Source organism: Trachurus trachurus, assembly GCF_905171665.1.
Source record: "Trachurus trachurus genome assembly, chromosome: 21".
NCBI lineage: Eukaryota > Metazoa > Chordata > Actinopteri > Carangiformes > Carangidae > Trachurus > Trachurus trachurus.
In genome coordinates, this window is record NC_139899.1 from 32,843,379 (window position 1) to 32,867,824 (window position 24,446).

Genomic DNA, 24,446 nt, shown 5'->3' on the forward strand with positions numbered 1-24,446 from the left:
GCGATATGGATTTAAGTTCCCTGATGTAACGACGTCGACTTTACAACAGGAACAGAGTGAAAATATGTTTAGTTAAAGGTAGATTATTAAAAACAGATATAAACCAGCCAAAAAAAAAAAAGTAATGGATCCCTAACAACAACACATTGACATTTACACTGGTTAATGTTTGATGGGGAGTTTGAAGTCACACCTGGTTTAGTTTCTACTAGATACCTGAGCAGAACCTGAACAGTCTGGTGCAGTCAGATCAGATCTGGTCTGAGTTGTTGCGTTGTGCCCTTCGTCACAGACCATCATCAAGGTTTCTTAGTGTGTTTGTATTGGACCCTGGTCGTACAGCGATTGGTGCAGCCGACTGTGTCATCACATCATCATCATCAAAGTCTGAGGCCCTGGGGGCTTGAAAACGCAAAAAAGTGACACTGCCACCTCGGCGCCTGGCGTGCTATGTATGTGCCTCTTCAACGCCGTGGACTTCATCTGGAGGAAGTTTCACCTTTCAAAATAAAGGTGGATTAATTCTTCCTTATGTTACGGGTCCCAAGGATGAGGACCGTGGTGACAAATATGTTACCTGTAAAAGCAGGTGAAGAGCGGAGTAATGAAGACACCATGCGTCTCTGTTTTCCTCCAGAATGTGTCTGAGTCTGATTTATTTTACACAAAATAAAAGCTATGTAAACACTAAACATTAGTCTTCACTATACAATTCAGCTGGTTCTTTGTTCACATCATTCACATTCAACTATTCCACAACCTCAGTGAAATATGTTAAATGTGTTGTATATATGTGTTGTATATGTTTAAGCAGTTTCAGTTTCTCTAATCATCACATTTCTTTTCATACACAGTTATATTCAATAATCAGTATCAGTAAATACATCACATGTTTGTCAAATTCAGTATTTTACCGGTAGAAATCACTATTCACAGTGTATCATGAAAATCCAGCATGTTGGAATAACCCTTTAATTGCATTTGTTAGCTACACAGAAGTGCTCATAGTGCTTGTGCTACACTAGCTAATAAACTCAGTCACTGTTAAATATTAACTGTAAACATTCACATCTCAACAAAAATATACTTTAATTGGAATGATACAAAACATAACCCGTGTTTTTCAAAGTGTATAAAGTGCCCAGACTCTCAAAACGAGTGCCTGACCTGAACGAGCTCGGCTCGTTAATGGCGGCTGTGCGGCGAATTTCTCCCGTTTCTAGCGCATTTTACCCGTAAATAACTCAAACAAACCGTCTTAAACTCTCTTGTTTACATTAGCATGGATAAAAGGCAACAACATAAAACAACATTTTCCAGTTCTCAAACCGTTTACCGACCTGTAAAAGCAGGTGAAGAGCGGAGTAATGAAGACACCATGCGTCTCTGTTTTCCTCCAGAATGTGTCTGAGGTAGCAGCGGAAGGTGGGGCTCCTTTACCGTACCCCCCGAACACCTGGAGCAACCACAAACATTCCGCCCCACTGCTTTTCTAAATAAAATGACTCCTTTCATATGGTTCTCTATTTTTTTTTTAAATAAAATAAATGAAAATAAATACATATATTAATGAAAAGTGTCCCATACTTACATAGGTTTTATACAAAATAATATTAATGTGGCCATTCCCTCTTAGGGGTGCCACACTTACCTCTCTGAGGTTCTTCTATGAGAGCTCAGATCTGACTCTGTGCTTTATGTCTTCACTTCATCTCTTGCTGTGTGTATGTGGAGTTTCCATCGCTCACACATTCTCCATCTCTCTGAAACCTTGGAGATCAGTCAGACTTGGTTATAGAGAGCCTCAGTGGAAGCGGAAGTGAAGCTCGCCATGGGACCTCAATTCGGAAAAAAATCTCCATATAGGTGAACAGGAGTCAAAATTTTATTTTGTGATTGTGTCATGAGAAAAATATGTGACCTTAACCTACTTAAAACATCACGTTTCATGCCAAAAAACCAGCAGTTTGTTGTAAAATGGCAACAGAAGAACCAACTACCAATAACCGTTTATAATAATAATTATCACCTGATTCAGATTTCAGATTTTTTTTTTTTTTTTTTAATGGGAACAGTAGCCTACACATTAATGGACATTGACATATGTGGGATTATAGCCAAGTGGCTAATTTCCATCCCCAGTCCCATTGGCAGGTTGATGTTAGACATAAAAAACAATGACGATAAAAAGTACAAGAGGCAGGACTAGGACAATAAAACACCTTGACATTTTACACAAAACATATAGGCCTACGTATGAACGACATACATAAACCACCAGTTAACTGACCAAAGACGGTTAAAAGAGTGGGTAAGGGGACCAGAAGATTACTGAGAAGTTATAAGGTGCTACAGTGCTAGTTAAACTGCTATGTGCTTCAGTGCTGTTTGTTAAAGTGACGAGTGCATAAATGCAAGATTGAATTTAATTTGATTGCACGATGCCCCAATAAAGTGCAGGATTGACTTAAATTGCACACGACTGCACATGCAGATGTGTGTCAAATATTGCACAAAGTTTGTATACATAACTGTATTATGTACACACCATTGTATGAAATTGAGATACATATGTATCATTCAAAGTTATCCACTGAGTGTTTCATGTCAGTGACAGATAATTGTCATAGTATCTGGTTCAGTTCACCTTTATGTTAATGTTGTGTGTGTGATAAATGTTCTTTGTTCACTTTGGATTTTATTTCTTGGAGCAAAGTGCAAAGAAGCAGAAGGTAATTAATCTAGATAAGATAACATCACAACGAACAGGTGAGTCACAGTTCAGTGTTAAAGTTGACCTTTGACCCAGCGGTTGTGTCGCAGTTTATTTCCCCGTGTGAAGGTAAGGTGAACAGTCTGAATGTTTTCCTCGTTAACACCTGTCGTTACCTGAGTTCTCTTCCCTTCAACTTGTCGTTGTGTTGTTGTTGTTGTGTTATTATAATGTTACTGTCAGTGGCGTGCACAGGGGGGGGGGGGCAGGGGGGGCGGTCGCCCCCCCTCGTGGCCCAATTGTTGAAAAACGCATGCTAAAGTGCCCCCTGGGAGCCAAAACACGCGTTAAAGTGCCCTCTTGGAAGCCAAAACACGTGCTAAAGTGTCCTCATGGGGGGCAAAACGTGTGTTAAAGTGCCCTCTAGGAGCTAAAACATGTGCTCAAGTGCCCTCATGGGGGCCAAAACGTGTGCTAAAGTGCCCTCTAGGAACCAAAATGTGTCCTAAAGTGCCCTCTAGGAGCCAAAACATGTGCTAAAGTGCCCTCTAGGAGCCAAAATGTGTGCTAAAGTGCCCTCTAGGAGCCAAAACGTGTGCTAAAGTGCCCTCTAGGAGCCACAATGCGTGCTAAAGCGCCCTCTAGTAGCTGAAACGCGTGCTTAAGTGCCCTCTTGGGAGCCAAAACGCGGGCTTAAGTGCCCTCTAGTAGCCAAAACGTGTGCTAAAGTGCCCTCATGGTAGCCAAAACGTGTGCTAAAGTGCCTTCTAGGAGCCAAAACACATGTTAAAGTGCCCTCTTGGAAGCCAAAACACATGTTAAAGTGCCCTTGGAAGCCAAAACGTGTGCTAAAGTGCCCTCTTGGAAGCCAAAACACATGTTAAAGTGCCCTTGGGAGCCAAAACCCGTGTTAAAACAGGCCACATCGATGTTTTTTAGTCTTAAGGTATTGATATTATAAAACAGGCCAAATCAACGTTTAAAAAGGCCAACTTGGCAGCCCTGAAAGTGCCCTCCAAGAGCCACATCTAGGAACCAAAACGTGTGCTAAAGTGCCCTCTTGGGAGCCAAAACACGTGTTAAAGTGCCCCCTTGGAAGCCAAAATGCGTGCTAAAGTGCTCTCTAGGAGCCAAAACGTGTGCTAAAATGCCCTCTTGGGAGCCAAAACACGCGTTAAAACAGGCCAAATCAACGTTTTTTTAGTCTTAAGGTATCGATATTAAAACAGGCCAAATCGATGTTAAAAAAGGCCAAAAAAATTTCACCGCCGACCTGTGGTCGCCGGCCAAACGCACCATGTCGCTACAGTCTGACTCTTGTCATTTTCTGAAACTTGGCAGCCCTGAAAGTGCCCTCTAGGAGCCACATCTAGGAGCCAAAACATGTGCTAAAGTGCCTTCAGGGAAGCCAAAACGTGTGCTAAAGTGGCCTCTTGGGAGCTAAAACACGTGTTAAAGTGCCTTCAGGGAAGCCAAAACGTGTGCTAAAGTGCCCTCTTCAGTGGCGAGGACGCGCTATTAGGTGCCCCTTTTTTTCCTTTTCGCCCCTGCCCTTCAAAAAGTCTGTGCACGCCACTGTTACTGTAGCTGAGTCAGAGCTGTAGCTGTAAAGTCTGGACCGACAGAACCGTGTCCGCCATGTTGTGTGGATGTTGTGGGTAGAACCGTGTCCTCCATGTTGTGTGGATGTTGTGGGTAGAACCGTGTCCTCCATGTTGTGTGGATGTTGTCGGTAGAAGCGCTGGATTAATTCTTCCTTACCTCTCTGAGGTTCTTCTATGAGAGCTCAGATCTGACTCTGTGCTTTATGTCTTCACTTCATCTCTTGCTGTGTGTTTGTGGAGTTTCCATCGCTCACACATTCTCCATCTCTCTGAAACCTTGGAGATCAGTCAGACTTGGTTATAGACAGCCTAAGTGGAAGTGAAGTGAAGCTCGCCGTGGGACCTCAATTCGGAAAAAATCTCCATGTAGGTGAATGGGAGTCAAAATTTTATTTCGTGATTGTGTCATGAGAAAAATATATGACCTTAACTTACTTAAAACATCAGAAAAATATGTCACCAACTGACACGGGAAAGGAAGGTCGCCATGTGGTGACGTCACTACGCCACCTGGAGTCTTTCTGGTTACAGATTCTTCTGAGTTTTATTTTACAATAGTTTTACAACAAACTGCTGATTTCTCTTCATGAAACGTGATGTTTTAAACAGGTAGAGGTTGTATTTTTTTCTCATGGCACAATTCAATCGGACCATGAAATAAAACTTTGACTCCCGTTCACTTACATGGAGGTTTTTTACAAATTGAGTTCCCATGGCAACGTCACTTTCTGCTTCCGCTTAGGCTCTCTATTTCACTCCAGTGGTTTCCTCCTGATGTAGCTAGGCTACTTGTATTAAACCCCTTGCTGGACCATAAGTGAGATCACAGCACTATTATAGCTGTTAGACTACCAATAACTGTTTATAATAATAATTATCACCTGATTCATTCAAAGTTCTCCACTGAGTGTTTCATGTCAGTGACAGATAATTGTCATAGTATCTGGTTCAGTTCACCTTTATGTTAATGTGTGTGTGATAAATGTTCTTTGTTCACTTTGGATTTTATTTCTTGGAGCAAAGTCCAGCGAAGCAGGTTAATTATTCCAGGGAAGAGAACAGCGTCACGTCCAACAGGTGAGTCACAGTTCAAAGTGTTAAAGTTGACCTTTCACCACGCGGTTGTGTCGCAGTTTATTTCGTCGTGTGAAGGTAAGGTGAACAGTCCTGTCTTTAAAAAAAAAATGTTTTATGAAGAATGAATCTTTAACCCGCAACGTGCTCATGGAGCAGGGTTACAGTTGTTTAGTTTATCAACTGAGAGAGAGAGAGAGAGAGAGAGAGAGAGAGAGAGAGAGAGAGAAATGGAGCAAAGAGCAGTAGAGCAGGTTTGTCCAGGTAAGACCTCGTCCTCGTGTCAAACAGGTGAGGCAACTTTCATTGTTTACTTTCACCCAGCGGTTGTGTCGCAGTTTATTTCCCCGTGTGAAGGTAAGGTGATCAGTCTGAATGTTTTCCTCGTTAACACCTGTCGTTACCTGAGTTCTCTGCCCTTCAACGTGTCGTTGTGTTGTTGTGTTATTATAATGTGACTGTAGCTGAGTCAGAGCTGTAACTGTAAAGTCTGGACCGACAGAACCGTGTCCTCCATGTTGTGTGGATGTTGTGTGTAGAACCGTGTCCTCCATGTGGTGTGGATGTTGTCTGTAGAAGCGTGTCCTCCATGTTGTGTGGATGTTGTCGGTAGAACCGTGTCCTCCATGTTGTGTGGATGTTGTGTGTAGAACCGTGTCCTCCATGTTGTGTGGATGTTGTGGGTAGAACCGTGTCCTCCATGTTGTGTGGATGTTGTGGGTAGAAGCGCTGGAATAAGAGCAGAAGCTGTTACTGCCTATATCACTGATCAATACTGACAGTTTCTTTATTGATGATTGGTTTTCCAGTGTTGATCAATGTTCAGCATCAGGTTCTTCACAGTAACTGAGTACATTTAGTGCAGTACAGTTGTGAGGTACTTGTACTCTCCTTGAGTATTTCCTTGTTGTGCTACTTCCTGCTTGTACTGCAGCTCATGTACCTGACAGGTGAAGCTACTGGTCACTTTGCAGCTGCAGGTTGTAGATTAAAAACACCTGATGAGCTCAGAAACACAGGATTAAAGATGAAACCACAGCATGTTTGTCCTGTGACTCTGTAGGTTACATCAGCTCACTGACTCATTTAAATCTATGAGAAGAGGAGCAGCTGGACACTGTCTCTGTGTCCTCACCAATAATGTCTGTGGTTACACACAGCAAACACACTGGGTTATGGATTATTGGACACAAATCATCAATATTGTTGTGGAGAATGTTTCAGAGCTGCAACAGTTGTTCAATCAACATTTTTCAAGCAGAAAATTTTCAGTTTTCAGCCTCAAAAACTGAAGATTTCCTTGTTTTCTCTGTTTGATTTGACTGTAAACTGAATATTTTTGTCTCTTTGATTGTTGCTGTGACAAAATGAGACATTTGAAGACGTTGTCTCAGACTGAGAGGAACTTGAACGCATCATTTGTATTTTGTGACATTTGATGGAGCAGACGATGAATGGATGGACAGAGACAATAAGTGTCAGTGGCAGCTGGAGAGTGAAATGAGTGAATGTTGTGACAGTGGAGCTGTGAGGTGAAATAAGTGGAGGCCCAGTTGTTGTGTGTGTAGCTTGTTTGATCCAGTGGTTTTCTACAGGGACGCTGTCCACACAGAGACTGTGTCACATCAACTCAGTGGATCTCAGTCCTTGTGTGTGTCAGTGGATGGAAACAGTGGTCCATGGATCATGTTGCTGGGCTGCAGCTCCATGACACCATCTAGTGGACTGATAGTAGAAGTAGAGCAGCTGATGGCAGCTTCCTCTTCCTCACTGCTGTGTGACTGCATTCAGCTGACACTGATATGAAGCAGAGGAGAAGAGCCAATCAGTGGAGGAGCAGCTGGAGACATGATGGACATGTGAGCTGCTGTGCAGATGAATGATGTGTGTTTCCTCTGCAGGTGAAGCTACAAAGTGTGTGTGAGCTGATGTGGATGTGAGCTCAGCAGCATGGATCAGTGTGAGGACAGAGAGGAGGGAGCCCCTCCCTCTAAAACCAAGAGCCAGACCACAGGTCAAAGGTCAGAGTTTAAAACAGTCAGACAGACTTTTCTCTCTAAAAGTCAGTTGTTGTGTTTATTAAAAGACTGAAGATATTTCTCATCAGTTTTTCTCCAACAAGCACATTTATCAGTTGTGTTGTTGTTTCAGGATCCAGCAGCAGAGACCAGACTCTCCTGAACCCAGCTGTCTGTCTTTAAAGAGCAACCAGTCAAAGGACATTGTCGTTGACTTTAAAGGAGGACGAGGATCAGCTGATCAGATGTAAGAGACAAAACTACATTTCAAAGGTTTTGAGTTTCTGTTGAACGTTCTTCCTGTGGAGTCACATTTCAATGATTCTCATTAAAAGCTGAGTTATAACTCAGACCCACGTTCAGTGAATGACTGACAGCATCCCATGCATCTTTCTTTCTGTTATATTACATCCACTGCTGACGCTACTAAATATAACAGCTGCTTTTTGTTCACTTCCTGCAGCAGTCGCTCCACTTCAGCACTAAAGGTCTTTCTATGTTTGGAGTCTGACGCTCCCTGTAGATTTTTGTTTGGACATTTTAACTTTCCTTCTCAACTCACCTTCTAGTCTACTTGCCAGCCCATAGGGCCCCATTGTGAACCCGGAAATGTTGAGTACCCCAAAGTTTTATGTTAGAAATAGATAGTATGGGTCCCCAGTATTCAGAAACTGCCGGATGCTAACTTATATATATTGGGAAATTAGCATAATTGACATAATTAGCATAAATTAGCATAATTGCCTATATGGGCAATATTTCAACAAAATTGACTTGGCTGATCTGGGCAATATTGGAGTGGTTTTAGGGGTTATTGATGATGCTGAATCCATTTTGAATTTTGAAAATGTCAGAAATGGATTCAGCATCATCAATAACCCCTAAAACCACTCCAATATTGCCCAGATCAGCCAAGTCAATTTTGTTGAAATATTGCCCATATAGACAATTATGCTAATTTATGCTAATTATGTCAATTATGCTAATTGCCCAATATATATAAGTTAGCATCCGGCAGTTTCTGAATACTGGGGACTCATACTATATATTTCTAACATAAAACTTTGGGGTACTCAACATTTCCGGTTACTCATTGATGGCAAGTAGACTATTCTCTGACATTCTTGATTTAACAACATGTTCATGAATCTGACGTAGAGTTTGCATGTTCTCCCCGTGCATGTGTGGGTTCTCCAGCTTCCTCCCACAGACCAAAGACATGCAGGTTAACTGGTGACTCTAAATTGCCCATAGGTGTGAATGTGTGTCTGTATATGTTGGCCCTGTGATAGACTGGTGACCTGTCCAGGGTGAACCCCGCCTCCTGCCCAAAGTCAGCTGAGAAAGGCTCCAGCTCACCCTCCACCCTAGTGAGGATGAGCTGTATAGAAGATGAATGAACTTAAAGAGATATTGGTGAATGAGGCCCATTGTTACAAAATGTAGGAAAAGGAACTCATTCACATTTGTAACCCTTAAAATAACTTTGCAGAGAATTCTTTTGAAAACCTAAAACTGTCCAACATGAGTTGTGTTGTTGTTTCAGGATCCAGCGGCAGAGACCAGACTCTCCTGAACCCAGCTGTCTGTCTTTAAAGAGTAATGAATCAAAGGACATTGTCGTTAACTTTAAAGGAGGACGTGGATCAGCTGATCAGATGTAAGCTGTAACTGACAGTCAGACTCAGGTTATTGTAGAAAGAACCAGTTTGTACGACGTGTTGTTGGACCAGGTCTGAAACCAAAGTGTCTCTGTCTGTTGTGAACGTCCTCAGGGGACATATAAAGTCCATCTTGTATTATCTCTCTGTCCTGATGTTGACTTGACACTGATTCCTCCACAGAGTGGACCAGGAGAGCTCAGAGGTTCCCAGTGGTCAGTCTGCCCAGCAGCATCAAACACACCTGGACTCCATATTTATGGTGAGGACATGTCCAACAGCTGCTGTTACATCTGTTGTGTTCACCATCATCTCCATGCTGCACTTTGACACCAGTGGATTGTCAGTCTGTCCGACATTGATCTGATGTTTGGCTCCATGGTTTTAGTTTGATGCTGTCACTCATAGAGTTTCTGTTCCAGCTGCTGGAGGAGAACATGGTCACTTTTGTCAAGAACGAGCTGAAGAAGATCCACAAGGCTCTGAGTCCAGATTACCCAGAATGCTCAGGGAGTCAGAGGGAGAATGAGGAGGTGTTGGATGGTGAGGATGAAGAGCAGAGGAGCAGCAGAGAGGCATTAGTGAAGATCACAGTGAACTTCCTGAGGAGGATGAAGCAGGAGGAGCTGGCTGAGCGTCTGCAGAGCAGTAAGAGGATTTCTGTAAAGATTCAACATGATGGACAAATGTAACGTTCACTGACATCAACACATGGAGGGAAACATGTTCACATAGTCGTTATTTAGAAGAATTAAAATGTTATATTTTCTTATTGATCTAATTTCTTGTGTTTTCATTCTGAATATTTTGCTCCAGTTTGTGGACGTAAACTCAAATCTGCCCTGAAGAAGAAGTTCCAGTGTGTGTTTGAGGGGATCTCTAAAGCAGGAAACCCAACCCTTCTGAACCAGATCTACACAGAGCTCTACATCACAGAGGGAGGGACTGGAGGGGTCAATGAGGAACATGAGGTCAGACAGATTGAAACAGCGTCCAGGAAACCAGACAGACCAGAAACAACCATCAGACAAGAAGACATCTTTAAAGCCCCACCTGAAAGAGACCGACCAATCAGAAGAGTGATGACAAAGGGAGTGGCTGGCATTGGGAAAACAGTCTTAACACAGAAGTTCACTCTGGACTGGGCTGAAGGCAAAGCCCATAAGGACATACACTTCACATTTCCCTTCACCTTCAGAGAGCTGAATGTGCTGAAAGAGAAAAAGTTCAGCTTGGTGGAACTTGTTCATCACTTCTTCTCTGAAACCAAAGAAGCAGGAATCTGCAGGTTTGATCAGTTCCAGGTCGTCTTCATCTTTGACGGTCTGGACGAGTGTCGACTTCCTCTGGACTTCCACAACACTGAGATCCTGACTGATGTGACAGAGTCCACCTCAGTCAACGTGCTGCTGACCAACCTCATCAGGGGGAACCTGCTTCCCTCTGCTCGCCTTTGGATAACCACACGACCTGCAGCGGCCAATCAGATCCCTCCTCAGTGTGTTGACATGGTGACAGAGGTCAGAGGGTTCACTGACCCAATGAAGGCGGAATACTTCAGGAAGAGGTTCAGAGATGAGGAGCAGGCCAGAGAGATCATCTCCCACATCAAGACATCACGAAGCCTCCACATCATGTGCCACATCCCAGTCTTCTGCTGGATCACTGCTACAGTTCTGGAGAAGCTGTTGAAGACCAGAAGGAGAGGAGAGCTGCCCAAGACCCTGACTGAGATGTACATCCACTTCCTGGTGGTTTATCTAAAACTGAAAAAGGCCAAGTATGATGGAGGAGCTGAGACAGATCCACACTGGAGTTCAGAGAGCAGGAAGATGATTGAGTCTCTGGGAAAACTGGCTTTTGAGCAGCTGCAGAAAGGAAACCTGATCTTCTATGAATCAGACCTGACAGAGTGTGGCATCGATATCAGAGCAGCCTCAGTGTACTCAGGAGTGTTCACACAGATCTTTAAAGAGGAGAGCGGCCTGTACCAGGACAAGGTGTTCTGCTTCGTCCATCTGAGTGTTCAGGAGTTTCTGGCTGCTCTTCATGTCCATCTGACCTTCATCAACTCTGGATTCAACCTGCTGTCACAACAACAAACAACCTCGAGGTGGTCTAAAGTCTTTAGATACAAACCTGAACTGACACCTTTCTACCAGAGCGCTGTGGACGAGGCCTTACAGAGTCGAAATGGACACCTGGACTTGTTCCTCCGCTTCCTCCTGGGTCTTTCTCTGGAGACCAATCAGACTCTCCTACGAGGTCTGATGACACAGACAGGAAGTGACTCACAGTCCAATCAGGAAACAGTCCTGTACATCAAGAAGAAGGTTGAAGAGACTCCCTCTGCAGAGAAAAGCATCAACCTGTTCCACTGTCTGAATGAACTGAATGATCGTTCTCTAGTGGAGAGGATCCAACAGTCCCTGAGCTCAGGAAGTCTCTCCACAGATAAACTGTCTCCTGGTCAATGGTCGGCTCTGGTCTTCATCTTACTCTCATCAGAAGAAGATCTGGACGAGTTTGACCTGAAGAAATACTCTGCTTCAGAGGAGGCTCTTCTGAGGCTGCTGCCAGTGGTCAAAGCCTCCAACAAAGCTCTGTAAGTGTAGAGATAGTTGGATTTATTCATCATTAGATAAAAACCCTTCTGTCTTTCAACAGAACAGATAATAAACTCCTTTCTTCTTTAATTCCTCATGATCATCTCATTAGACTGAGCAGCTGTAACCTCTCAGAGAGAAGCTGTGAAGCTCTGTCATCAGTCCTCAGCCCCCAGTCCTCTAGTCTGAGACACCTGGACTTGAGTAACAACAACCTGCAGGACTCAGGAGTGAAGCTGCTGTCTGGTGGACTGGAGAGTCCACACTGTAGACTGGAGACTCTCAGGTGAGGATCCATCCAGCTGTTTATCTGACGCCACTTGGCCACAGCAGCAGATGTTGACAGTGGTTTCCTGTGTGTTGTTGTGTGTGTTCAGTCTGTCAGGATGTCTGGTCACAGAGGAAGGCTGTGCTTCTCTGGCCTCAGCTCTGAGCTCCAACCCCTCCCATCTGAGAGAGCTGGACCTGAGCTACAACCACCCAGGAGCCTCAGGAGTGAAGCTGCTGTCTGCTGGACTGGAGGATCCAGACTGGAGACTGAACTCTCTCAGGTATGGAGACAGGGCCGTTGTATTGGGGAGAAAGGTGATGATAATTCTAGGGGCCCAGCGCCCAGTAGGGCCCACAAAAACCCCCAGTAGTCTAATCTTTGTATGACTGAATTATTCCGCATAAGACCCTGCTACTCATAGTAATGCTGCATTCGCATCAATACAAAGTAGGCTAAATAAAAAATGATAATACATACGTAGTCTAAGAAAAAAGTGGAAAAGTCAGGGGCCCATTTTCGTATTCTTTCAAAGGCCCCAGAATTCCTAGCAACGGCCCTGTATGGAGAGGCTGCTGCAGCCACACACACTGTCTGATAGAGGAGGAGGAGCTGGAACATTTTCTATGGCCCCGTTCACACCTGGTCACACCTGGTATTAACATTTGTCTCAGGTGATCCATGCATTGATTCCATCAGATCCCATCACTCAGACCATATCCAGAGGTGGTGTAGGCCACGGTGAAGCTCCGCCCACTCCACTGACATCCTCTGTCTCAGTCTGACTCGTCCCAACACAGTTTATACTGAAGCCAAAATCTCAGAGTGTTTCAAACATGAGCTGTGCAGCTTTCATCAGTCACAGTGATGAACTACTGGGATCAGGAGTTTCTCCTCATGATGACTTCAGTGTCTCATCATGACTCACTGTGTCATATTCAGGAGAAGAGATGTCAGTGATGAAAGCAGCTTTTGGCAGCTGTGCTCTGAGTCTCTCCAGATGTTTGGATCAGACTTTATTTCAGAGTGTATCAGAAAACATTTCAGCTGCAGCTGGTTGAACTGCTCCTGAACCAACAGAGTGTTTGACCAGCTCAGATATCCCACAATGCACCAGGAAAGAAGAAGAGTGCAGCTGTGAAAAGTGGATGCACTGCAAAAATTCAAAATCTTACCAAGAATATTTGTCTTATTTCTAGTCAAAATAAATCTAATTATACTTAAAATAAGACTCATCACATTTAAAAAGTAGCTTGTTTTTAGACACTTTTTAAATTTTTTTCAAGCAAATTTTCCACTTTAAGTAGAAGAATCTGACAGTGGAGCAAGTTTTTCTTTCTTATTACAAGCACAAAAAACTTGCTTTCACTGGCAGATTTTTCTACTTATTTCAAGTGAAAATTTGTTTGAAAAAAGTGAAAATGATCTAAAAACAAGTTGATTTTAGGTGATGAGTCTTATTTTAAGAGATTAGTTTTGACTAAAAATGAGACATTTTGACAAGAAAAAAGACAAATATTCTTGGAAAGATTTTGAGTTTTTGCAGTGCATCCAATGTTCACAGATGCACTCTTCTTATTTCCTGGTGCATTGTGGGATATCTGGGCTGGTCAGCTCCACCTGTTGTGTCTCCATCTTTGCTGTGACGTGTGTTTGTGCAGCTTGAGAGTCAGAGAGTGAAAGTGTGTGTCTCACACTGCAGTGACATCAGATGGAGAAAAGACATGATGAAGTGTTTCCTCCTGGTCTCCTCCTGCTCTGTGTCATCACTAGATAAAGACTCCAGCTCCTTCTTCTCTGTGCTCAGTGTTCATCCATACATACCAGCCTCCATGTGAACACAGTGATAAAACAGTGTGTGTGTGAGAGCCATGTAATGTCCATGTGTGCATGCTGACAGAGAAGGTGCTGCTCTGACCCCCCTCCTCCTTTCAGGGTGGAGCCTGCTGGAGTCCCATGGTTGACACCAGGTCTGAGGAAGTGTAAGTCTGTTTTTACTTTGATTCATGGAAACGAGGGATGCACATGTTGAACCGTTTAACCGTTAACCGATAACAAGAACTTTGACCGATTAATACTATCAGTTATTTATTTATTAGCTCCTTGTCGTCAACTCATGGGGGCGTGTCGACACGTGCAGATTTCCACGTGTCTTCAGTCACATTTCGCGGTAAAAAGTTCCACAGGAGGACTGACAGTATGTGCAGCCCCCGTGAAGGAAGATCAGACCATAAATGTAGCTACACAGACATAGATGTGAATCATCTGTAACAACGGCGTTGAAAACAATGAAAAAACTAAATGAAAGAGGAGGCTGATGCAGCTCTCCTGCAGCTCCACAGAGGAGCTCTGCTGCTCCTTCAGTCTGGTGTTTGGCTGCACTTTGTAACTAAAACAGTTCTACACTGGACGATCTAACCTCCATATGAGAGATCAGCTGAGACAGAGCAGAGTGGATGAGGCACTGATCAGCTGTCACAGCGCACGTGTGTATTTAAAGGGACAGTTCAACATTTTGGCAAATTGGCCCATTGCCATAGTCCCTATAGTCATAGCAGTAGGTTCGTTACCTTTAATTGTCGGTGCAAGCTATTTTTAGAACGGCGGAGCAGAGCCGTGAGCTGCTCAGAGCTACGCTATGGAGGCTCATTATGGGATTTCTTGGTTTCCCTCATCAAACTCATCAAATACACAATCCAACAACTCCACAACGCTCTGGTGGACAAGTTGTGAGCTGCACATTCACCACGCTATGAGATAATAACACAACGTTACCACACAGAGTTGTTTTAGAGGGAAATACAGAGACTGCTTGATGAAAAACTGTCCCTGAAGGCAACGCGCATCAGTGGTTTTGCATGAATTTCCATCTAAAACAACTCTGTGTGGTAACGTTGTGTTATTATCTCATAGCGTGGTGAATGTGCAGCTCACAACTTGTCCACCAGAGCGTTGTGGAGTTGTTGGATTGTGTATTTGATGAGTTTGATGAGGGAAACCAAGAAATCCCATAATGAGCCTCCGTAGCGTAGCTCTGAGCAGCTCACGGCTCTGCTCCGCCGTTCTAAAAAACAGCTTGCACTGACAAAGGTAATGAACCTACTGCTATGACTATAGGGATTATGGCAATGGGCCAAAATGTTGAACTATCCCTTCAATAGCAAAAAAAAGAATTGGAGCGTCGTAATCTTATCGGTTAACGGTTAATAATCGGTTAACGAGCATCAGTTATCGGTCAGAAAATTTTTTCAAAATGTGCATCCCTACTGGAAACAAAGCAGCACATTCAACCATCTTCACACTGTCACATCACTGACCTCATGAGTCTTCATCAAACTGTCAATAACTGATCAATGATCAATAACTGCAGCTGTGTCTTGTTCTCTCCATCAGATTCCTGTCCACTCACAATCGACACAAACACAGTGAACACAAAGATCAAACTGTCTGACAACAACAGGAAGGCGACATGGGTGGAGGAGCATCAGTCATATCCTGATCATCCAGACAGATTTGACCGGTTGCCTCAGCTGCTGTGTTCAACTGGTCTGACTGGTCGCTGCTACTGGGAGGTCGAGTGGAGAGGAAACGTTCTTATATCAGTGAGTTACAGAGGAATCAGAAGGAAAGGAAACAGTAGAGACTGTTTGTTTGGAAGGAACGATCAGTCCTGGAGTCTGGAGTGCTCTGATGGTGGTTACAGTGTCTGGCACAATAAGAGAGAGACACGTATCTACTCCTCCTCCTCCTCCTCCTCCTCCTCCTCCTCCTCCTCCTCCTCCTCCTCCTCCTCCTCCTCCTCCTCCTCCTCCTCCTCCTCCTCTGTCTCTAACAGAGTAGCAGTGTATGTGGACTGTCCTGCTGGCTCTCTGTCCTTCTACAGAGTCTCCTCTGACTCACTGATCCACCTCTACACCTTCAACACCACCTTCACTCAACCTCTCTATCCTGGGTTTGGACTCTACGGTTCTGGTCCCTCAGTGAGTCTGTGTTGAGTGAAGCAGAGTCTCCTCCTGTCACAGAAACCTTCTCTCTGTTGAACAGACAGTTCAGTCTCTACACGTCTGTCTCTGTCTCTCACTCACGTCGTCTTCACAGGACAGAGATGAACACAGTTTAATAATGAACTCATCAGCGTCATGGCAACAGAAAAATCACTGGGACCTGAAAAACAAGAAGAAGTTTATGAGAATCACTGAGAAGAGTTTAAAAAATCAACTGATTTAATCCATGAATGTAAATAATCTGATGTGAATTTAAAGCCGAAGTAAGCGATCCGGTGGTTTTGGCTAATGCTGCGTTCCAGGCAGGCTTTTGAAACCGTAAATTACAGCTTCAAGTCACAACTTACGACTTTGTAGCGTTCCAGACAACCCACTCGTGTTTTTCCGACCTGTTTTACCGGTGAAAGTCACTATAACGGCCACTCGTAACTTCTGACCTGTGAACTCGTACCAGATCGAACTGGTACCACTTCACAGGTCGGAAAAACACGAGTTACGAGTTTCCTTGAACACACCATAACAGTCCTCGTCCCTACGTCACCACATTCACAGCGTTCCTTGGCAGCACACACAGCCCTGCATGCCGTTCTCTCTCCTCATTGGATAAAAACTGTAGGATACGATAAATGTTTTCTCTTCGGCTCAGAGCAGAGCAGAGGGACTGACAGACCCGTGTTTCAGACCAAACACTCTATGTAAGTGATTGCTGTCGGAAGATATAACTATTTAAGACTTATATTAACACAAAAATATCGCTTACTTCTGCTTTAACAAAAACGTGATTTAATAAAGAATCAGTAAATAAATGAATTAATAAACAAACATTTACATGTCGACATTTATTACTGGATTTATTTTGAGATTCATTTCCTGGTAGATTTTAATTCATTCATCAAGTTTTGACTAAAATGTCTCTCCATAGGCGTCAACGTCTTATTCTGAAATTGTTCACTGCTGCCAATGTGTGACTTTACTTTGTAGAATGTTTATCAGTTGTTTTTTCTCTAGTTGTTAAAGGGATAGTTCACCCAAAATTCAAATTTCACTCATTATCTACTCACCCTCATGTCGACTAAAGAGCTGGGAGAAGTTTCAGAGTCCTCCGAGGCTTCTCTGAGTTACGGGGGGGTCCGCGCAGCAGTATTTGTCTATATAATGGTTGTGAATGGATACCACTTTCCTTCGTCCAAAAAGACACACCAAAAAACATCCAGATACCTCCATACTGCTCGTCTGTAATGTCCCTCTTGTATTGAAGCCCCCACATGAGAAATTGTTCCCAAAAAAATTACATAAGTCTATATTTCAAGCTTGTTTGTAGCGGAAGCTCCCAGTGTCTCAGTTCACTGCTCTTCCTGTGTCGCGGAACAATTTCTCATGTCGGGCGGCTACCTAAAGCACCAGAAAAGAGACCAAGATGGATCACTGCAATCCGGAGAAACGGCTGGGCTCCTGGCAACGACTCCTGGATTTGCAGTTCACATTTCGTGTCAGGTAACTTTAAATGATGTTGTATTTTTGGGCAAAATCATTTCAAATGATTACATGTATTGGCCAACGTTTCCCCAGTAAAACTCTGAACGCTAGCGTCTTTCATTTAACTACATCATAAAAATAAAACTGTTTAACTTTATTTCCTGGACTGTCATCATTTATGCTAATTACCTGTAGTGGGACTAACAGTTGGATTGTTTCAGTGGCATTTTGTAAAGTGTTTGATAAAAACAAAAGTTTTTTCTGTTGGTCCTGCCCACAGTTAAAGCTACTGCAGGTATATTCATAACATCATACAAGCTTACTATAAAAAAAAAAACATTGAAAAATTAGAAAAGTAGCGTTTTATTTAGCCTAATATATAAAGAAAGTGACTAAACCTCCATAAATTAATTTTCCTTTGGGGTTAATAAAGTAATTCTTATCGTATCTTAAAGTCCAAATGTAGGTGTAGGTAACCATTTTTTCTTATTCTTATTATTCATTAATTATACTCTATTACAAATACTGCTTTGTTTTTATTGCTGTTGCTCTTTATTATCTGTGCTATACTTCCTTTACTGTTGTCTGCTGCTGCAACCTTGTAAATCCCCTCCACTGTGGTACAAATAAAGGATGATCTTATCTTAACCCTAACCCCTAACCCTACAACTAAACTTACATAATATTATTTATAGTGTTTCTAATGGTTCTTCTCCCTGGCTTTCTGGAGACGACCACAGCTGTGATGTTTGTCTTTGCCTCATAAAGCAGGTCAAAGGTCAGAGAGGACTGAGGCCTTGAACTGAGCCCACTGGCAGCAGAGACATTTACAAACCACAGGTCTATTCTTACCACTCACATGATGAACCTATTTCTGTGCTGTCAGGTAGGGAGGGGGGAGGGGGGGGGGGGGGGGGGGGGGGTCAGATGATCTATCTCTACAGATCACAGATAAATAAACACACACACACAAAAACATCAATCATTTATGATATATTTTTAATTTTTGTAGAAAAAATAGTTAATAAATCATGCAGTCGGTTCATCTCTGGAGCCATCTCACATTCAACACATCATCATCATCATCATCATCATCATCATCATCATCATCACAAACACTCCCCACATGAAACTCAGATTAGAACCGTTCTCTTTAAAAGCAGTGAATATAGTTCTTTCTTATGTGATCGTCTCAAAACCGATATTTACACTTGAACTAAGTCATAAATATGATAAAATGAGAATAACGTTTACAAATGAAGATAAATACGCTGCCAGGAGGCCAGGAGGAGGCACTGTATCTATTAAACAGCTGAGAGATTAAAGGGATAGTAGCATTTTTTTTAAAGTGGGGTTGTATGATCTACAAATAGCCCCTAGGTACTTTAATTGCAGTAGAAGACTCTCTGCACTCCTCCCGTTAGCAACGCCAGCCCATAATAGCCCTGCCCAGAGATTTACTGTGTTTTTCCTGCACTTTGAAGGGCTGGAAAAAATTATATTATAGTGAACAATGGAACTGTGTATTTCTTTCCAGGTAAAACCTCTTTTAGGCCGTGAAAATAGGCCGTTTCTTTGGGTCTGTTCACAACACTGTATGTTGTAAATCTCTGGGCAGGGCTATTATGGGCTGGCGTTGCTAACGGGAGGAGTGCAGAGAGTCTTCTACTGCAATTAAAGTACTTAGGGGCTATTTGGAGATCATACAACCCCACTTTAAAAAAAATGCTACTATCCCTTTAAAGTAAAAACTCTTCACTTTGACTCCAGCTCAAAAAACATAAGAATAAAAACTATTTCTTTACTTCTTTGAGCTGCAGAGGTCAGACACTGCAGCTGCTGCTACTTCCTGTTTGAGATCAACGAATAACAACTCTTATAATAACCATAATAATAATAATAATAATACATCAGCTAAAAGCAGCATCAATAACAACAGCTTGAAGATTTGTATTTATCAAGGTTTCAAACCAGCGACCAGATTAAATCTGGCATGGATTTGATTCTCTATCACAGTCTAAACATCGTCACTGTCTCAGTCTTGTATCATCAACAGGTTTCCTGTCACATCGTCTCTGTTTGTGTATTTATATACAACAGATACATCACATTGTTGGTATTGTTAGTGACGGTGGGTTTTCACACTTGCTCAGCTGCATTTCAGAAATAACACTTACACTGCTCTTATTGCACACATGAGAAAAAACAACACAAACACCCTTTAGCTTTGTAATAATTCAGCAACTCTTATGTCCAGCATCGCTCTCTAATAATAATGACCAGAGCATAGTGTAACAGGAAGAAGAAGAAACAAAACACTGCCCCCTACTGAGCAAAAAGTAGTAGTTACAGTACAGTTAGTCCGTCTGTCTAACCTGCCTCTGCCCTTCACTCTTATGTTTATATTTATATTTATATATTCTACTATAATATACAACATGTGTTTGTCTGTACAGATGAAGAAGTCTTTAAACCACGGTGTGCAGGTTAGTAGCTGAGCCTCGTCTCTGGTTTTATACCATGACGTCATGGTTTTAAAGATTAACAATCTATATATTGATTTATTGTAACAGGAGGAATCCTGACACCAGCGATATGGATTTAAGTTCCCTGATGTAACGACGTCGACTTTACAACAGGAACAGAGTGAAAATATGTTTAGTTAATATAGGAACAATTATTAATCCCCCAGAGGAAATGTGTGAAATATTCAGGTCATAAGTTGTCATCTATACCAAATGTTTACATTTTTTTTTAAATCGTTTTTTGTTTTATTTTGTTTTCTTTAAATTACAAATGACACTCAACATTTAAATTCCTACCAATTCAATGTCATGTTAGGTAAATGGACCAGTATCTGACTGTGGATTAACCTTTATTTTGGCGCTCATCTTCCGATATGGTTCCAACATCATCTTTTTTGGAAAGTAACGGTATTTAGGCATCTTTACGATTAATTAATTGTGGCGTTTAATACCGCGATTAATTGTGAAAACAAATAATCGACACCCCTACTGGAAACAGTTTAAAGCTCATCAGCATTAATATTCTGTTGGTACTTTTAGCAGTGTTATGTTGCATCATGCAGTATTTGTTCTTAACTCATTCACTGCCAGAGTTTTTTTCCCTCAATGTACAGCCAGTGCCAGCACTTTTGAAGATTTCTACTACTTTTCACACAGCCACAGAATATGTTGTGCTGTGACTAAAATGACACAGGATATCTCAAATGAAAGATATCCTGTTTGGGCAGGATTTTGCACAAAGTTTGGGCTACATCGTCTGATAGATGAGTTATTACACTAATTTTATGACCCAGAGTGCAATCAAATTCAATTTTCTTTTCTGTACACCTTTAATCTCTCTTTAAGTCTGATGAAGTCATGAGTCACTGGTCCACAGTCCACATCCAGGTTTAAGTCCCGTCGGGGTCGTGTGACTGAGTCGGGGTCGTGTGACTGAGTCGGGGTCATGTGACTGAGTCGGGGTCATGTGACTGAGTCGGGGTCCCGGCACGCCGTCATCATGCAGCCAGACTCCGCCCACCAGCACCAGCTTCTCTCCAACCACATGAGCACACAGGGGTGGATTGGCCATAGGGAGTACCGGGAGTTTTCCCGGTGGGCCGGTCACTAATGGGCCGATAGGCGGCCGTTTTTTTATTTATTTATTTAACTTTCTTCCCGCCATGCCTCGCCTTGCCTATTGTAACTCTCCCGGCCCGGGGAGAGAGACATGCATCGGCTCGGCTCACAGTGCTCAGCTGCAGACACAGCAGAGAGGTGACGATTGGCCCAGTGACTTGTCTACCTGGCCCAATGGCCCTATGAGAGGCTACAGAGGCCCAGGAGTCCCACCCACGCATGTTCTAGACCCCCCCTCGTCCAATCACTTTTAATGATGAGGAGTCATGATGAGAGGGAGAGCGAGAGAGAGAAAAAAACAAAAACACCAGCGCACGAAAACGGAAAAGACAAGTAAAAAAAAAAACGCAAAGGCGGCGCGGAAAAATTGAGGAAAGTAACAGAAAAAGAAAAGCTCTAGCAGCACAGACTGCTGAAAGTACAACAATTACGCAGATCAGGGGCCGCGTGGCCTGGCCAGGACTAGAAGCACCGATGCTGCAGCTTCAGCAGCAGGTCCTTCACGTGAGTCTGAAGGGAGTGAAGCTCCCATTACCAGTGCCCTTATGGTGCAGGAGGAGGCTGAAAAAATAAGTGTTGAGGAAGACTCTCCACCACGTGAAGGAGGCAGTGATTGTTAAGCAGGTATGTGCTTCAGAATGGTGTGGATAAACATTCATTAAAATACTGTAAATGGTCCAGAACGGTTGCTATGAACTTTACTTGACATAATAAATAGCTATAGCTAATAACTCTGATGGTGTGGTGTGTTACAGCTAAATCTAGTTATCTAAAGTATTGGAAAACAATAACTATATTCATATACTATCCTCATTAATTGATTAGTTGCTTTTACTAAAGTGCCCTCACTCAAATTTGGTCATGAAGGACATTGAGCTAACAACTTAATATATATGCTTTCCATATTTTTTTCAGTCAGTGTTTATGGTTTATTGTCCTTTCAACAGTTTAACATTATACAGTTAAAATTAATAAAACACTGATTAACTACTGTTACAGTAAAACATCATTCTGCATACATATTACTCATGATGCAGTACACAAATTACAAGTATTTCTTGTCATGCTTCATTGTCTATACATTATGTTGAGCTGTACTGTCTTTCTAAGATAAAATTAGTGTTTGTCCATTTTTCAGATCATTGTACTATTGTTTTCCATACTTTAGCCAACTAAAGTTCTGATTGCATGCAGACTCATTATGTGCATGTAATCTTGTCCAAACTTAACTTATTCCACACTATTCCTCTACTTTGTTGTATATTGTATCATTTAGTAGTGGTGTTATTAAGAGCTTGTGTGTTTGTATGTACATCAACGGTGCTAGTTGGCAAAATATCCGTGCGCAGATAGTGGGCCGGTCTGGACCAAAAAGTCCAGGGCCAAATTTTTGTCCCAGTCCACCCCTGGAGTCCTTTCTCCCAGTTCTGTATAGGATCTATTAAATTGCTCCCTTGAGCAAAAGTTTCAGTCCTCAAATGAAAAGGACTGAATGCTCTCTTTCTTCTTTTACACTTGTGGGGTCAAGGATCGCAAACTGGGGGCAGCTTGTTTTGTGGGCAGCAGTTAATGTGTTAATATTTTTTTATGTGACAGCTGAGGTTAGTGTCATTTCAGATAACAGATGTAACTGACATTTAGAAAATCTGTATCAGTGTGGGGGACATCAGGACAGGCTGTGGGACTAGTATCACAGATTTTCCTAGAAACGACATGTGGGGTCAGTACATTGACATATTCACTCTGCAACTTTAAATAGGATGTACTTAGCAACCAGGCTAACGGACTAGACAGATAGAGAGATACAAACTGAAAAATAACAGATGTAGGCAACTGAATTTCCTTGCAGAATGAGACCTGTACAGTTGTCCTGTGAGTTTATATAATCAGAATGACAACATACAAAAGACTACTGATACACTGATGTGTAGCAGGAAGGCTATAGCGTTTACCATATTTATTCTCATAGTTTGGTGAAGCAATAATTTACCAACCATTGCCTATAATCCTTTGGTTAGCTCTGTTAAATGGTCTCATCATAGCATACACAATTTCCCAATGCTGTCTGTGCTTATATGCTGTAAGGTACAAAGTGGAGGGAGGCAGCTGCATAAGCTGTGACATTTCTGGAGCACACATTACATGGTCTAGGTAAATATTTCCCCTGCTGGAGTCATATAAAAACACCTGTGAAAGGAGAGATGTTGTAAAGGCACACCGAGGCACACATAAAATATACAATCATGTTTCCTCAATAGCCAAACAAACTGAAAACAGGGATAGCTCCTATTTCATTGTGAAAACAATAGCAACTTCCCCTTTAGGTCCCAGGAAATTGAGAGTGAGGAGTCACGTGCCGATTTGAGCAGCCAGTCGGCCATGATGGAAGGAGACGCTATCGGTTGCCAGGGGCAACACATCAGAACAGCACAGAGACGGACTAAATTCTAGCTCTTTTTTGCGCCAACAGATGAACAAATTACAAGAAAGGATAAGGAGAAAGTAAATCACTGGAGCAGTTTTTAACACAGCAGTGATTTCCGGCATTGTAAAACAGTAAATTACGGAGTACGGAATTTTGTTTTGCCCATAGACTAGTATGGCTTTTGCCACCGGAATCCTTCCATCATGGCGGAGAAGGGGGGCGGGGCTCTGACATGGATGTATTGGGATTCTGAGCTGTGACGACAACTCCTCACTCTCAATACAAAGGAATTTCCCAAAGGGGGGTTACTGCTGGTTTTGTGCTGCTAAATGCAATTTGTTCACTAATCAATTGCACCTGATTGACCAAAAAGTCAAGTGGCATTAAAGTGGCAATATATAGCCATTAGAAAAAGAGGCTATGAGCAAAGACAATAAAGATATCCACATTTAATTAACTCAGAGCCAAGAATTAGATTACAGGATAATTAAATGAACTTTCAATTTACACATTTAAATGTGTCGGAGCAGCAAGTGGTTGGAAATGAAATGAGAAATAACTGTCCATCATGAGAGTAAAAGTTTTGGTTAATATCTGTCTGAGAAGTTGTGATTCGTTTCAAATACTGTCCATTCATAAATATTAAAAAAAAATATATAGCATATCTATATTTAAATGTGAAAGGTAAATTAACCAGATGTTGTGGGTACAGAAGAAAGCAACATAATAGATTTGAATTTTGGACCATCAGGAAAGAAACATTATTGAAATATTATTGAATATAAAAGAATAATCGATGCTGAGCCACACAACCTCCTCTTCACCATGAAGACTGTAAAGAAGACAGACAACACAAACATGGACAAAGCTAAACCGCATAATTCCCATGTCCAGGAGAAGTAAACAAACACAGCAAGAGTGAGTAACGTGGAGGAGGCTGTGACTCCTGGAGG

At 42.4% G+C, this 24,446-nt stretch overlaps 1 protein-coding gene across 1 annotated transcript in view; it reads left to right on the top strand.

Moving 5' to 3' along the window:
- Positions 1 to 24,446, top strand: part of LOC311004127 (uncharacterized protein) — a gene marked incomplete at its 3' end in the record, with an annotated part of 309,814 nt that overhangs the window by 198,717 nt on the left and 86,651 nt on the right. The window contains 8 exon segments of the mRNA XM_083996075.1: positions 5,451 to 5,469; positions 7,354 to 7,412; positions 7,543 to 7,656; positions 8,956 to 9,069; positions 9,254 to 9,332; positions 9,493 to 9,718; positions 9,872 to 11,675; positions 11,789 to 11,962. Of these exon segments, the coding sequence (XP_083852201.1) occupies positions 5,451 to 5,469; positions 7,354 to 7,412; positions 7,543 to 7,656; positions 8,956 to 9,069; positions 9,254 to 9,332; positions 9,493 to 9,718; positions 9,872 to 11,675; positions 11,789 to 11,962 (2,589 nt within the window).